We start from the raw sequence: 17,369 nt of genomic DNA, 5'->3' as shown, positions 1-17,369 counted from the left end.
ATAGACTGTGATCATCCCTGAGAAGCTAAGAAGGGTCATGAGGAAGCCACATATTTTTATCAAATTTAATATGTTTGATTCTTTATTTTGTGGCTTTTACCAAAAAGTGTCAAGGGAAAGTTTTCAAGTAAATATGTCTTTATTTTCCCTGGTTTATAGTGACTCTATGACACCATCAATTATAATTTGCATCTCTAATATTAGAGATGTTAGAATGGAAAAAATATGCATCAGAATCATTAAAATGGAGTTTTTGAAAAGACTTGGTAAACTAAAGGGGTTTTTCCCCCCCTTTGGCTCTGCCAGTCAATATTCATTGAGTGTATTTTCTTAGCTAAAATTCCTTTTTTTTTTTCAGATTAAAAAATTTTTTTTCTTTTTTTTAAAAAATAGTTTCTATGCCCAACATGGGGTTTAAACTCACAACCCCCAAATCAAGAGTTCCATGCTGTGTGGACTGAGCCAGCCAGGCACCCCTCTTAGCCACAGTTCTATTCACTTGCAACTAAATTAAATTTTTATGGTGTTCTGCTTTATATATATTTGGTCATTTGATTCTTACCACAATTATTTAGGATAGAGCTGATACATAAAAACACATAAGTTTTTATGTGTACAGTGGAGATAGTATCAGCTCTATCCTAAATAATTGTGGTAAGAATAAAGAAACTAAGAAACTAAGTGACTTGTTCTTCCCCTCTCATATGACCATGCTTAAGATTTCTAAGTATAGGATATTTGAAAGTTCCAGAATGTCTCCTTTTTAAGGAGATGAAGTGAATAAAACATTTTATTGGAAAAAACTGTCAGGTTTTATTCCCTCAGTTTTATATATATATATAAATATATATATATACACACACACACATACATATATATATAAGTATGTATATATATATTAATACTTGGTATAAATTTCACAGGGTATAAATCTTATGCAAATATATCTTGAATTACAAATGCTATATTGGTAGCATAAAAATATGCTAGTCAGCATTGTGAAGAAGTGGTATATTCCATATATTTGTTCTCTCCTCTACTATTTCTGGATGACACTTTTTTTTTTAAGATTTTATTTATTTATTTGACAGAGAGAGAAGTCACAGATAGGCAGAGAGGTGGCAGAGAAAGGGGGAAGCAGGCTCCCTGCTGAACAGAGAGCCTGATGCTTTGTGGGTCTCAATCCCAGAACCCTGAGATCATGACCTGAGCCGAAGGCAGAGGCTTAATCCACTGAGCCATCCAGGTGCCCCTCTGGATGAGACTTTTTCCTAAAATATATTACTTATCTTGCTTAAAAAGCGAGTGCATGGAACATAATTTAATATTTTCTTGATGAGTCAGATTTATAGCAATAATGATAATAGCTAATATATATTGAGCAAGTGCTATGTCTCAATCACTGTTGTAGGGAAAATACTTGCATTAACTTTATTTTATTTTCACTATATTCCTGCAAAGAATCATTCTCCACGTTTGCATATGGGCAAACAAGGCACAGAGAGATTAAGTAAGTTGTCTAAGGTTACACAGGAGTCAGTGACAACCAAGATTCAAATCCAGTCTAGTAACCAGAGCCTGGGCTCTTACTCATTATGTTGTGCTGTGTCTTATACTTTACTTCATGTATTAAGGTGTACTACATTGACTCTTTCAGGAACTTTAGAGATGAAAAACAGGGCCTATTTTAGAATTCTTTCCAGATGTTTATGTTTGCTTGATTTTTTTTTTAAAGATTTTATTTATTTATTTGTCAGAGGGAGCACAAGCAAAGGGAGAGGCAAGAAGAGGAGGTAGGCAGAGAGAGAAGCAGGCTCCCCACTGAGCAGGGATCCTGATGCGGGGCTCAATCCCAGGACTCTGGGATCATGACTTGAGCCGAAGGCAGGTGCTTAACCGACTGAGCCACCCAGGCATCCCTGTTTTTTTTATTTTAATAAATACCCTTCTTAGCCTTCAATTCTTACTCTGTGCTCTGCCTCCCAACTTTTCATTGACTATATATAATCCCCATGCACTTAAAAAATTTAGATGATATTTAGTAGAACCATTTGTAAAATAAGATGTGCAAGAGATTCTTCTGGATTTTCTTGGAAATATATATATTTAGTGACCAGGTCTTGGGACAGTTATTTTGGCCACTAAAATATTCCTTGTCTACTTTAGTGGTATTATTTTTTCAAAAGTCGATTATTTGGCTATATATTTAACAACTGCTGCTGTTAAATGAAGAGTCTCTTCACAAGTAAGGTGTTAATACATATTCACTAGGCAAATGAGATTGCAGTTTTTAAAGAAACTTGTCTAATATGTTATGGTTTCCAGGTTCACTTGTGTAGCTCCCATTTGCTACTTCGCCGAGCAGCTGTGGCTTGTCTCCGGCAGCTGGCACAAAGGGAAGCAGCTGAAGTGTGTGAATATGCCATGAGCCTAGCAAAAAATGCAGGTGACAAGGAGAGCCCTGGTACTCGTAAGTTACTTAATCAGTCAGTATTCCACATTTCAAATGAGTATTACTCTTTAAATAACATTTTTGCTTTCAAGTATGGTCAATCTTCTTATTCTTTCAAGTTAAATAAAACCATTATCACTTTAAAAATTCCAGTATTGTTTTCTTGGTACTTTTACACTTTTACCTTTTTTAAGGTTTGGAGCTAAAAAGGAAAAAAGTGTAAATAGCATTTAGTGTCAAGGTACTCATGCCATTCCTTCTGGATGATTTAGCTATATAATGGATAACAAACTCTAAGGATATTGCTTTGTATCACAAGTAGATTTCTGGAAAGAGAAGTGATCTATTTTGGGGGTACCTGAAAGCTTCCAGTCTCTCATACTAGTTGACCCTTTGTGATGTAACTTTTCCTCAAGAAGGGAAAGCTAGGGTAACCAATAAAAGAAATGTCAGTAGGTGTTTGGGTACAAAAGGTAGATCTTTGCTTGCTTCCATTCTTTCTGCTTTGGTGGGGGAGTGGGGTTAAGTATAGCTTGAATTTCATAGCCGGCCTTTTGGTCTCTAGGGATAGTTTGCTTGAGAGCTTTTTCAGAGCTTAACTAACAGGTATTTCCCCTATTGTGAGAGAAAATTTTTACTTGTAAGAGCTTTCTAATGCAGAGAAGTTGCTTGGGTACTAAGAAGCAAGATAATAAAATAACTTCAATTTTAGGATAATATATGAGCTCTATTAACAAATATACTATATTGCATAATATGAAAGAAGTTACTTATACAGTAAACAGTATTGCTTTTTTTCTTTTTAAAGATTTTATTTATTTGTTTGACAGAGAGAGAGATCACAAGTAGGCAGGGGCGGGGAGGGGGGAGCAGGCTCCCCGCTGAGCAGAAAGCCTGATGTGGGACTGGATCCCAAGACCCTGAGATCATGACCTGAGCCAAAGGCAGTGGCTCAACCCACTGAGCCACCCAGGCGCCCCAACAGTATTGCTTTTAAGAGAGAAAACATAGCACCAAAAATAATTATAGAATTCTCCTGAGTACATAGAAAATTTAAAAACTTATACACATCAGTCACCAAAATCAAAATTGAAAGACAAAACTAAGAGGGGAAGTACTTGCAAATATTTTTTAATTTATTTAATTTATTGAAGTGTGCATATTTACATTTTAATGTTTTTAAAGCTTAATGTGTTGAGGGTTTTAAGACCACCCGAGGTTTGATGATGTACTTGGAGGACTTAGCAAATAGTCATGCTTATGGTTATGATTTACTATAGCAACTGGACACAAAGCAAAATGTGTAGAGGGAAAAGGCACTTGGCGTGAAGTCTGGAGCAAACCAGGTATAGATTTCCAAGAGCTCACCTGCCGGGAAGTCACACAGAAGCTGCTTGTGTCCCGACAACATATATGAAATGTCTATCACGAAAGCTTGTCAGGGGCTTGCTGCCCAAGATTTCTCTTGGGCGCTGGTTGATTAGGCATGGTCTGTCAAGCATATTCCAAAAGTCCAGACTTTCAAAGGCAAGCAGGTATTCAGCATAAACCATACCATTTGTATAGTTTTAGGCATAGTGAGCCACTTTGACCAGGAAATGGTGGGAACCGTCCTGAAACCCACTTCACTGGGAGGCTAGCTGAAGGCTAATATGAATTTCAGGCATCTCAAGCATCCTATGTTAACTCTCTTCTCCATCTATGGAAAAATCATGAGAACATAAAAAACACGTTTTATCAAAAAAGAAATATCAACTTATGAAATATTTTCAACCTCTAGTGATTAAATAAGTATAAGTCAATACAATCATAAGATAGAATTTTTCTTTTATAAAACTGACCAAATTAAAAATAATGGTTATAACCATCCCTGAGAGAGATATGAATAAAAGAGAATATCTTATACTACTGGTAGAAAGAAATGTAAAGTCGTACAAATTTTCTGGATTTTTCAGTGTTTTTTGTCAGCTTACCCTTTGACCTAGTGATTCCCCTTTTAGGAATTTTTCCTCAATGATCAAGCACAGTGTTCTCTCTCTCTCTCTCTCTCTCTTTTTTTTTAAGAGAGGGAGAGAGAAGCTGAGTGCGGCAGAGGGAGAGGGAGAGAGAAAATCTTAAGCAGGCTCCTTGCCCAGCGCAGAGCCCGACATGGCTCTCAATCTCATGACCCTGAGATCACATCAAGAGTGGGGTGCTTAACTGGCACCCTCAGTGTTTTTTTAATTCAGTGGTTTGTTGTATAGCTATGAAAATTCATGTTGTAGAAGAGTAATCCCTGATATGGAATGTACTACCAGGGCCTAAGTAAAAAATAGGCCTCTGTGCCTAACTTCTTGCTAATGTTCTCTTTCCTTGGAACTGAACCTTTTGACTTTTCCTACTATCTGAGTTCCTCTCACTGTGGCTATTTTCTGCAAACTTCCCCTTATTTTGTCTTTGGAGTGACTCAACTAAAAGAGCTGCTTTCAGTCTACACGCCTTTGTCTCACTCTCTTCAAGGTTCAAAGGGCTTCCGTCTTTGGAGCCTCAGTATTCCTTCTTAAGGTTGCCAGTTGTACAGTTTACACTGTTTCTAAGAAGGAAAAGATTTTCAGATAAAACAGGACCTTTAACTACTATTTTGTAACAGTATGACTTTTTTAATTGAAGTGTAATTGACATACAGTGTTTTATTAGTGTCAGCTGTACAATATAGTGATTCCACCGTTCTGTACTTGATGCAGTGCTCACTGTGACAGATATAGTCACCGTCTGTCGTCATATGTTCTTACGGTACTACTGACTATTCCCCATGCTGTACTTTTCAACCCTGTGATGTACCTTACAGCTTGAGGTTTGTGCCTCTTAATCCCTTCCACCTATTTTATCTATCTCCCCACTCAGTATGACTTTTTGATCGAATATTTCTTAGAAAATATTTTCCCAGTTTTTAAATGATCTTTTAGGATACAATCCATTTATAACTTGTATTCCAGCTTTATAGATTTTTAAAAACCTAAACTATAAGACTAAATAAATTCCAATTTGTTCTTCCAACAAAATAGCAATAATTCTTTTTTAGTCCATTAAATTAAATCTACTTAGAAATATGTCTCTTTCCCACACTTAATTTTTTTTGGAATGAAATATATATTTATGAGCATTCCCTGGAGATTTGTTTAAAATACTGCAGAATAATCAGTCTTAAGGATCTGAGTTTTACCCATATTGTCAGATTAAATTCTAAACCTAAGGATATATATAACCTGGAGAACATAAATTCTATGTGTAGCTAGTTTGTTTTGTTGTAATAGTGAATTTACATGTAAGTCTTGATCTTTATTACCTACAGTACACAACAAAACCCTATACAAATTCATTTGTAAAATTTGCTTTTCAGATGTCAATCCTTTTGCACCTGGAGTCAGTTCTCGAAGTGATATCCACTGCCGGCACCAAGGGGTTAATATAACAGAAACTGGTCTTGAGGGACTTCTTTTTGGAATGCTAGACCGGGAGACAGACAGAAAATTATGTTCTGATATTCATGATACTTTGGGGCATATGCTTTCATCACTGGCTGTAGAAAAACTTTCGCATTGGCTAATGCTTTGTAAAGATGTCCTGGCAGCTTCTAGTGGTATGTATTTAATATATAAAATATGTTCTTAAAATAATGACTCCTTTACCTCTGGTATATATCTGTATATGTACCTGTACATGTATGTATCTGTATATGAGAAAAGAAATATATACAGATATATATATATATATGTATTTGAGCTTACATTAAAAAATGCTAATAAATTTTAATCTATAAATCCCTGTATAAATGTTGAAGGTTAAATTATATTATAGACTAATGAGCTTTCTTTGATTTGTAGGAAATAACTAAATTCAAACTAAATTTTCATGTATAAAAACTCAGGTTACTCTGTATTCAACATAGTATGTAAAACTAGTGAAATATGTAAAAACACTTTTATGTTATCCTTTCTTTGCTTTCTGATTGACATAAAAAAGACCTGCCAGTTCTGCTGTTTCCAAAGGAGTGAGAATTTAGTCCTTTTTATTAGAAATCTTGTAACATTAATGCAAGTTCTAAAATATCATTTTGCTCTATGAGGTTGTCATAATGTGCCTTGTTTGTGTTATAGATATGAGCACTGCCACTCTCGTAAGTAGTGGAAAAGATGAGGAATCTGAGAAGAAGGATGAGATGGATGATGATACCATGTTCACCACACTAGGTGAAGAAGATAAATCAAAGCCCTTTGTGGCCCCTCGCTGGGCCACTCGGGTGTTCGCTGCAGACTGCCTGTGCCGAATCATCAATTTGTGTGAGAATGCAGACCAGGCCCACTTTGACCTTGCCATGGCACGTTCTGCTAAACTACGAAACCCTACAAGTAAATTTAAAATCAGTACTTCTTTTCCCCAGAGTATTTTTTTAGGTTTGTAATATAGGTTTGCTGCTATGGAACATGGTTTAGACTCTGCCTTTCATTTCTTACAAGTTTCTTTTACCTTTTTTTCTGTCGCCTAAGCTTACTACCTATCTTCTGACTTATATTTAGAAGATAAGTTGAAGAAAATGGTCCAAAGGTGTACTCCTTCATAAGGTAGATGTATCTTAATCATGTGCCCTAAAGATAACAATGGTAGTAATTTACACATCCTTTGTACTTTGTCCTAGTATAGCATTTAAGTATAAAAGAGATGGCAAAATGTTAAGGTACATAGGTAAAGGTTATGTAGCCCAGCTATGGAGAATATCAGAACTCGTGCATGCCATCATTTAATTCAACTCAAACTCTCAGATTTCAGAAATGCTGCTAGGTATTTTTGAAAAGCTGAAAACTCTTACTGAAACTCGACACTGTTTTTTATCTTTTGTAAGCTTTTTATATCCCATAATTCTCTGGATCAGATGTTACAGGGAGTTTACAAAGAGATCGTCAGATCCAGTATCCTCATTGTACAGATGAGGAGACCCAGAGAAGCCGAGAGCAGTGCAAGAGTAATAGACTCTCTGTCTTGTACTTTGTGGTCTCTTCATCACCCTGTCATTTTTTTTAACATATGTAAAAACAAATTGTGCGTACTAATAGTATTGAAATCTATACATTAAAACTCCTTTTAGTTTACTTGATTACAAATGCCTTTTAGTTTACTGGAACTCAAAGTTGGATTAAAAAACAAACAAAAAGGGGCACCTGAATGGCTCAGTGGGTTAAAGCCTCTGCCTTCGGCTCAGGTCATGATCTCAAGGTCCTGGGATCGAGTCCCACATCAGGCTCTCTGCTCAGCAGGGAGCCTGCTTCCCCTCCCTTTTCTATCTGACTGCCTCTCTGCCTACTTCTGATCTCTCTCTGTCAAATAAATAAATAAAATCTTAAAAAAAACAAACAAACAAAAAGTAAAACAGTGGTACTCCACATATAAAATGTGAGTCCGAATGTACAGTTGTCAGCAAAGCACAATATATCATGAACACAGTTTCCTTATTCATGCCATTGTTTATGAAATATTTACCAAACCCTATTCTTTGCTACACATTGGGGATGCAAAGAAGAAAAAAATATAGCCCATATTTTTGAAGAATTTCTAGTCTAAAAGACAGAAAGACTTTCTTTTAAACAATTATATGTCCAAATACTATTATGACAGAGTGTTTTGGAGGCATAAACAAGTAGTATGCATTTTCTGAAGAACCAAGGAAGATCTCACAGAAAAGGTGATTTTGAAACTGGATTTTAAAGGCAGACAAAAGATTTTCCAGGTAGAAGAAGCTGGTTGTATTTGTTTTCTATTGTTGCTCTAACAAATGAAGACAAATTCAGTGGCTTAAAACAATACACATTTTTTGTCTTATTGTTCTTATAGGTCAGAAAATCCAACATGAGTCTCACTGGGCTAAAATCAAGGTATCAGCAGGGCTGCATTCCTTTCTAGAGGCTTTCCAGGAGTCTTTTCTTCTCGTCTTCTTTGGCTGCCTGCATTCCTTGGTGGTGGCCTCCTCTCTCTGTCTCTTGGAGGTGGCCCCCTCAAAGCCAACACTGACTTGTCTCAGTGATCCTTCTGTAGCTGTCACGGGGCTGTGAGCACAGCCAGGAGCGGTACTCTGCTTTTCAGGATCCTGTGATTAGATTGGGCCCACTGTTAAATTTGGGATAATCTCCATTTCAGAGCCCATAACCTTAATCACAACTACAAACCCCCTTTTGCTATGTAAGTTAACATATTCACAGATTGTAGGGATTAGGGTAGAGACACATTTGAGCACCAGTGTTCTGGTGGTTTATTACAAGCAAGGAAAGTAAGATAATTTGCTTGCTTTAGATTTTATTTATTTGTTTGTTTATTTTAGAGAGAAAGAGTGTGTGTGTGTGCATGCACACCAGCAGGAATGAGGGAAGGGAGAGAGTGAGAGGGAGGGAGAATGTCGGGCAGACTCCGTGCTGAAGATGGGGCCCACCATGGGGCTCGATCTTATGGCCCTGAGATCATGACCTGAGCTGAAATCAAGAGTTGTACTAATTAAAATTAACCAACTGAGGCACCAGGCACCCCAAAAGTGAAGAGAATTTGTAGAGGCATGGAAGTATAAGTAAGCATGTGACATTTAGGGAGTAGAGCAGATCTTTAGGTTGGCTTTCCTTTCTTTGTATTTAATACTTTTTCTCTCATAATTTGTACCTTGCCTACATGAGAAGAGATCCTCACAAGTTTTTCCTTTATATCGTAATGTTTTACTGTTTTCTGCCCCCATACTGGATCTTGTCTTCTTTTGTTTTTAGTTTTCTTTTAATTTTTGTCCTTTTTCTACTTTCATTACATCATGTCCTTTTTTTTTTTAAGATTTTATTTATTTATTTGACAGAGAGAGAGATCATAAGTTGGCAGAGAGGCAGGCAGAGGGAGAGGGGGAAGCAGGCTCCCCGCTGAGCAGAGAGCCCTATGCGGGACTCGATACCAGGACCCTAAGAGCATGACCTGAGCCGAAGCAGAAGCTTAACCCACTGAGCCACCCAGGAGCCCCAGATCATACCTTTTGACTACTTATGATTTTCTGTTCTTATTCCATAGCAGCCATGATTTTTTGCATTCTATTGAAGTGCCAGGTGATTTTCTATATTTTATTCTGATTTTTATAGAAAATTATTTTTGAGATTAGCACTTTCTAAATCTTCAGAATCTTTATTTTGCCTGTATGTGTTTTCTTCATAGGCTTATTTGTTCATATATCCTTGAAAGAGGAGAGCATTCTCCATACTTGAAATTTGCTCAAAGTGTGTGTGTGGGGGGGTGGTGTGGATTGTCCATATTCTTGGTCTTTGTTTACTTCACATTGGTAGCTGGATAGTAAGCCGATATAACAGCTTTCCAACCTAGATTCCAGTATCTGACAGGCTTTGTTCTGCTGGGCTGAAACAGGATTCTTTCTACTTCCCATTGCCTGCTATTCTGGACAATCATGTCAACATGTATTTTTCAAAGTTATAGACCAAATAAATGTGCTATCCAGGCTCTTCCTGTATCATCCTTACCTCCCTTTGTATCCACTGAACTTTAGTTGTATGGAACTACTGCTTCTAGAATGTAATAAACCTCTAACAGCCCCCCAGTTCTCTCCCCATTTTAGAGTTTCTGCCTCAAGCCCCTTCCCACTCCCCTGCTTTAGAAGTTCATCTCCTTGGACTTGGAAAAAAGATATCTTGACTTTAGAAAAGTCAGAGATAGAGATTTGTGTAGAGAAGCAAAATACTTTCAGTAATAATTGCCTAGTTTTTGGTTGGTAGATTGGTATCTTTCTAGACCTTTTTAATTAGGAGGAGTAGTGGGTCTTTTTATTTACTTTTGGGTTGGCATAATATGAATAAGCTCACATTAGTCCAGTTCCATCTGCCTTGGAAATTTCCTCCCAACTTCTGGCAGTTCATTATGCCTATTTTTTTTTTTTTAAGATTTTATTTATTGGGCTCCTGGGTGGCTCAGTCTTTAAGCATCTGCCTTCGGCTCAGGTCATGATCCCAGGATCCCGGGATTGAGGCTCATATCAGGCCCCTTGCTTGGCGGGAAGCCTGCTTCTCCCTCTCCTACTCCTCCTGCTTGTGTTCCCTCTCTCCCTGTGTCTTTCTCTGTCAAATAAATAAATCTTTTTTAAAAAAGTTTTTTGTGGACCTCAGTCCCAGGACCCTGGGATCATGACCCGAGCTGAAGGCAGATGCTTAACAACTGAGCCATCCAGGAACCCCCATTATACCTAATTTTTATTGATGATGTGGTTTTGCCTCCCTTAGATGAGGAAGTATTGGGATCTTCCAGCTGAATTTTTAAGTCTCTTCTTTGTTCTTCTTCTCCAAACCAGTAGATATTCTTTTTTAAGTTTAAGATTCTAAAATTGGAATTTTAGTTAAGCACATGAAAAACTTAGAAGATACTTGTCTTATAACCTTCACAATAGCAATAGTCACAAAAACCTGTTTAAATAGGAACTGTTTGGGTATCCAGCTAAGCTACAGATTGCCGCTGCTTCAAAAAGATTTTGGGAGTCTTGCAGCCTCCTCAAGAATCTGAGAGTGCTTGAGCTTGATCATTTTTTTAATAACTTCAGTGGCTAGGTCTTTAAGGTCACCAGTATTTTCTTCTTCAGTATCTAATCACTAATAATCTTACCCAGTACATTTTTCATTTCAGGTATTTTATTTTTTTATTTCTACGAGTCTTATTTGTGACTTTATTTATAAGTTTTATTTATGATTCTCCCTGTCTTTTACTTCTCTCTTAAACATGCTAAGGTTTTTGTTTTCTGTCTTGAATATAAGCAACATATTTATGATAATTCTTCTAGACTTCCTGTCTGCTAATTTCATCACCTTTTTCATTTCTGAATCTGTTTCTGTTCACTAAGTTTGTTTTTTTTTTTCCTTGTTGCAAGTTGTATTTTCCTACTTCTTTGCATTCCTGATAGTTTTTATTACATACCAGATTTGCAAATTTTATAGTAGTAGTGCTGGATTTTGTTTTATTCCTTTAAATAGTGTTGGACTTCGTTCTGGGATGTAGTTATATTACTTGGTATCTTTTGAATCCTTTTGAGACTTGCTTTTAAGTTTTGTTTTGGCAGATCTGGAGTAGCCTTTACTCTAAAAGGAGGACGACTTCCCTTTTCTGCATCTTATCTGTATAAAAGTCTTTTCTAGTAGAAGTTGGGAAACTACTTCCTACAGTCCAAATCCAGACCGTAGCCTGTTTTTTAAAATAAACTTTTATTGGAACACAGCATACTCATTTAAATACATGTGATCTATGACTATGCTCATTCTACAAAAGAAGAGTTGAGTAGCTGTGATAGAAATTATGTGGCTGGCAAAACCAAAAGTATTTACCATCTAGGTCTTTACAGGAACAATCCGCCAGCCCTATTCTAAAAGATTACAAACTCCTTTTGGGAAATCCAGTAATGTCATCTGTATTACTATATTGTGTAAAGATTCACCAATATTCTTGAGAAATTATGATACACGAGTCTTACTGGAAGTGTATCTTCGTTATTTTAAAACATAGTGGAATTGTGAACATAAGTGCTTTTTAAAAATAAATATATATTTTATTTATTAGAGAGAGAGAGAGGGAGAGTATACAAGGAGGGGTAGCAGCAGGCAGAGGGAGAGAGAGAAGCAGGTGTGGGGCTCGATCCCAGGACCCTGAGATCATGGCCTGAGCGGAAGGCAGATGCTTAACTGACTCAGCCACCCAAGCATCCCAAACACAAGTGCTTTTTTAAAGAAGTTTATTTCATTTCATATTTTTGTGTTGTAATACTTATTTTTGGAGTTTTCCTTTTTGCCTTCTATTTCTATTTTTAGATGACCTGTTGGTACTTCATCTCTCTGACCTGATTCGCATGGCATTCATGGCTGCAACCGATCATAGTAACCAGCTGCGGATGGCTGGGCTCCAAGCACTTGAGGACATTATCAAGAAGTTTGCATCTGTGCCTGAGCCAGAATTTCCAGGCCATGTGATTCTGGAGCAATATCAAGCTAACGTGAGATACTCTGTTTTATTTTGTTTTGTTTTAAGAGATACTCTGTTTATTTAAAACTTAAAATTGTTCCTTTAAGGGAGTGAAGATTCCCTGGAGAAATGTATTTGGAACTTCAGCTGCATATCTTTATTCCCATCGTCTGTTACATAGTTGAATCCCACAGTTGAAGAAACAGTAGTATAAAACTTGTCACTATTTTTGAGTTCTGATAGTGTATTGGTGATAAAACCAAAATAGAATCGCAGCCTAGCTTTTCAGTCTTGTGTTTAGATGTTTAGCCATGCCATTTAAAAGATAAAAGGACATTCAAAGAGTGTTGTGGATTTGCTGACATTACTTTTATATGTTAAGACTTGATAAGCATTTTTAAAAATACAAAGGACAGCTTTGTAATGCTGAAGGATAACTTCTAATAACAGCAGTTAAAAATACTACTGAAAGAATTTCTTACCTTCAAAAAATATTTTATTTTATTCTGAACAGAGATACTTGTTTCCCCTGAAATTTATAACTTTATTTGTGTTCTTGAACTGAGGCACAGTAGATTTAATCCTCATAATGATGGGTTATATGAAGACAAACTTAAGTTCGCAAGGAAAGAAGATACATATGTGTGTGTGTATTATATATTCTATATATATATAAAATATATATTATACATACATAACATATATGTATAATTATGTATAATGTATATTATATAAATGTTATATATAATATATTTTAATATAAATATCATACATATATATATATATATATTTTTTTTTTTTTTTTTACTGTAGTCATACCAGAACCTTAGTTTCAGATACACAACACCTCATCTAAAAGCTATACTCAAGCATACACAAAATTAAAAAGGGTGAATAGTGTATGCTCCATTGTTTTTCCATCATAAGTACAGGTGAGGAAGTTATAGCTTCTAGCCCAGCTGCCTAAGGAACACCCATATACAATTATTTACTCCTAAATACCCAACCTGTAAGAATGAAGGTTTGTTGTTTTGTTTTGACTTTTTATTTAGGAATAGTTCTTTACTTCAGAAAAATTGAAAGAATAATTATTTAAATCTGTAGCTTTACCCTTGAATATTACAGTCTGTATTTCCAAAGAAAAAGGACATGTCTCATATAACCACAGGGCAGTTACCAACTTCAGGAAATTCAGCATTGATGTATTACTTCTATATAGTCTGTCATATTCCAGTTTTATCAGTCAACCCAGTGATCTCTTTTATAGTATATTCTCTTTCTTCTTCAGTACAGGGTCCAGCACCAGCTGTGAGATTAGTTGATGACTGTACTACCAATACTGCAATTAGCTGCCATGTGTTTTTAGTCATGGAGACGAACACTTGATTCATTTCTAAACTGCTATTGATATATCTCAGTGACCGACTCTCTTGTGCAAAGAGAGAAGTCTCAGAGTAGGAGTTGACTATATCTAACTCCTTATTCAGTTCATTCATGTTAAATCTGATATATTTAAGAATCTGTGACTGGGTTGGCTTATTAAAACTAAAGCTCACATTCCTTCACTTAATACTATGACAGTGGTACATAAACTAATATTCCTTGAGTATACTTTTGTTTTGTTTTGTTTTGTTTTGTTTTTTAAAGATTTTATTTATTTATTTGAGAGAGAGAGAGAGAGCATGGGCTTGGGGAGAGGCAGATGGAGAGTGAGAAGCAGACTCCCCACTGAGCAGGGAGCTCCATGTGGGACTCAATCCCAGGACCTCGGGACCATAACCCGAGCCGAAGGCAGGTGCTCAATGGACTGAGCCACCCAGGTGCCCCCTTGAGTATACTTTAAAAAAAAAAAAATTTAAGATTTTACTTATTTATTTGACAGAGAGAGAGAGAGCATACAAGCAGGGGTGTAGCCGGGAGAAGGAGAGGGAGAAGCAGTCTCCCTGCTGAGCAGGGAGCCTGATGCTTTCAGTCCCAGGACCCTGAGATCATGACCTGAGCTGAAGGCAGATGCTTAAGCAACTGAGCCACCTAGGCACCACCCCAAGCATCCTTCTTTTAAAGTTTTTTTTTTTTAATTTTTTAAATTTTATTTTATTTTTTCAGTGTTCCAAGATTAATTGTTTATGCACCACACCCAGTGCTCCATGCAATACGGGCCCTCCTTAATACCCACCACCAGGCCCTCCCAACGCCCCACCCTCCTCCCCTCCAAAACCCTCAGTTTTTTTTCTCAGAGTCCACAGTCTCTCATGGCTTGTCTCCCCCTCTGATTTCCCCCAACTCACTTCTCCTTTTCCTTCACCCGATGTCCTGTGTGTGTGTGTGTGTGTGTGTGTGTGTATTTTTAAGGTGAAATGGTCTCTGAGATCTTTCAGTGACTGTGAATTTTTAGTAATAGTTATTAAAGGAATTGATCCAGTTATATGAGATTCACTCATGAGGTAAATACTGTTAGAAATATATTCAGGAAAATATAGACGAAATTTTTTAAAAAAGGGTAGCAGTTTTCTGTTATGTCCAGGAACATGTGACTTTGTCAGAAAATCCTGTTTACTATTAAACAAAAACAAAAGAAAAAGAAGATTAATTTCCTGTTTTGGTATAGCATTCATATAGATTTGATAATGATATTAACCTCCTGGGAAGCAAAAGAAAAATGGTATGTTTGAGTTTATTGTAACTGAAAAGAGAGATAAAGGGATACGTGATTAAAAGGAAAATAAAAAGATGTGTTTTGTGTGTTTTCATCTCCAGAGACACAAGAGGCTTTATATTTACTACTTATCTTTAAAAATAAAATGCTCATATTCATTTTCTTAGGTGGGAGCTGCTCTAAGACCAGCCTTTTCACAAGATACCCCATCAGACATAATAGCAAAAGCTTGCCAGGTAAGAAGAAAAATAGAGTTTTCTATAGTTACCTTCTTTAAATTAAAAGATGCCTTAGAATTTCACTCCCAAGAAAGAGAGAAAAGATAAATATTTATTTTTATCTTGGAAATACAACAGTGACAGTTCCTTCTTCTATTCTGTATCAAATGATGACGTAGTAACTGTTAATTGCATCCCTTTTTTTGTCATAGCTGAGGAAATAACTTTGGGGTACATAGGTCTTTCATCAGCCAGAAGTGAATAATGGTATAAAAACCATAAGAGGGACTAAAAATAAAAAATGATTATAAAATAATTAAAGAATGCATATTAATGATGGTTGGGTAATAAAGGATTTTTTTTTATCACAGTTTGTGAAAATTTCCAAGTTTCTGGAGAATTTCACAATATGGAAATTTCATTGCAAAATTAATCCCAGAGGATTATTCTCACATGATTATATTTTTAAAAAGTCACAAAATGTTCCTACACTTTTAATAAGTTCCTCTTTTTCATGCCTCATTCTGAAAATGGACTCATGCAGTAAGCTCTCATCTTTCAGGAAACCGGATTCTTTATCTGCTTTCCTAAGGATAGAAGAGAAGCAACTCTCTACTTCCCAGTTTTCTGGAGTACCGGGCTGTGGTCCATCATTATTGCTTAGAATCCATAATCAAGCTACGTGTGGCCTCTAGACAGAGAATGTTCTGCTATTTGCAATGATAAGCGGGAAGTTCTTACTTTGTTCTCTCTCTGGCTGAATGGATTTGCCTCTTCCAGCCATTGTTAAGATTTTTCTTTTCTTTTTCTTTTTAATAGGGGGTGATGGGGTAGGGGCATTGGGAGAGGGAGAGAACCTTGAGCAGGTTCCACACTCAGCAAGGACCTAACATGGGGCTCAGTCTCACAACCCTGAGATCATGAGCTGAGCCGAGATCAAGAGTCAGGTGCTTAACTGACTGAGCCACTTGGGTGTCCCCCGTTGTTAAGATTTATTTCTCTGAAGTCTATGGTCCTAATGATGGCCTTCAGAGAAATCAACTCCTCTTACAAACAGCAGACCAGAAAGAAAAGAGGGAGTCTTGTTTAAGAAAGAGTTCTGTGGATCATGATACAAATCTCAGAGTTAGAGCAGACCATTTGGTAATGAGCTACTGATGCACAGACAATCAGAAATCATAGTCCTGTATAAATAAATGTCTTGTGATGATGTTTCAGAGCATAGTATTTAAGCAGAAAAAACTTATAAAGCTGTTCATAGAAAAGCAAAAGCTATCCGGGTTTCCTCTTGTGGATGAGTAGTATGAAAAATTCCTGTTACCGAATTTGCCTTCAACTTCTTATTCTTTATGTAGTTCTAGCTTTTTTTTAAAATTATAAGATTTTCTTCTTTTCTGCTGGAAGGCTTAAGTTTTTGACCTCCTGTCCTGTTTCTGGGAGGAAAACTAGTTTTGAAACAGATGGAACAGTAGGTTGCAAGTTCCTTTTTCCTAAAGGAAAATGAGGAGTTGGCTTTGGACAGATCATGAAACATTGCATCCCACCTTATTTGCTAGAATAGATGTTGTGTTAAACCGGAAGCTGAATCAGAGTAATTTTTGGATATTAGAGGAAGACTCTGAAGTGCAACACAACTGGAGACAGGAATCAGTGGTTTGATAAAAGAAAAATACTTTAAATCAGCTTAGGAATCATAACCATAATATATATTTTAAATATCATATTTCAGGTTAAATTGGTTAAGCGTACATTCACGTAACACTCTTGATGCAAGTCCAGGTCTTTTCTCTGAGTATGACTTTGCTGATTCAGTGCTGCTTTATCTTTTTTCATAAACCAAACTTATAATGCAGAACCTGCAGTTTCTAGTTTCATACTCTTTATCTTTTTAAAAATTTTATTTTCAAGTAATCTCCACACCCATCATGGGGCTCGAGCTCACAACCCCAAGACTAAGAGTTGCATTCTCTACTGACTGAGCCAGCCAGGCGCACCAAGTTTCAGGTTCTTTAAAGTGAGAACTTGTGATTGTGGAAGCAAG

The 17,369-nt window shown here is 36.5% G+C and overlaps 1 protein-coding gene across 5 annotated transcripts in view; it reads left to right on the top strand.

Annotated features, from left to right (window-relative positions):
- The window catches only part of HEATR5B (HEAT repeat containing 5B), a 105,453-nt gene that overhangs the window by 54,687 nt on the left and 33,397 nt on the right, over positions 1-17,369 (top strand). For all 5 annotated transcript variants that reach the window (XM_032353021.1, XM_032353018.1, XM_032353019.1 and 2 more), the window contains 5 exons: positions 2,326-2,470; positions 5,832-6,071; positions 6,589-6,840; positions 12,304-12,485; positions 15,278-15,346. In XM_032353021.1, coding sequence (XP_032208912.1) covers positions 2,326-2,470; positions 5,832-6,071; positions 6,589-6,840; positions 12,304-12,485; positions 15,278-15,346 — 888 coding nt within the window. The remainder of the gene's footprint in view (positions 1-2,325; positions 2,471-5,831; positions 6,072-6,588; positions 6,841-12,303; positions 12,486-15,277; positions 15,347-17,369) is intronic.

Source organism: Mustela erminea, chromosome 7 (assembly GCF_009829155.1).
Source record: "Mustela erminea isolate mMusErm1 chromosome 7, mMusErm1.Pri, whole genome shotgun sequence".
Classification (NCBI taxonomy): Eukaryota; Metazoa; Chordata; class Mammalia; order Carnivora; family Mustelidae; genus Mustela; species Mustela erminea.
The sequence above is the reverse complement of the archived record's forward strand: the minus strand, read 5'-3'. Positions and strand labels throughout refer to the sequence as shown.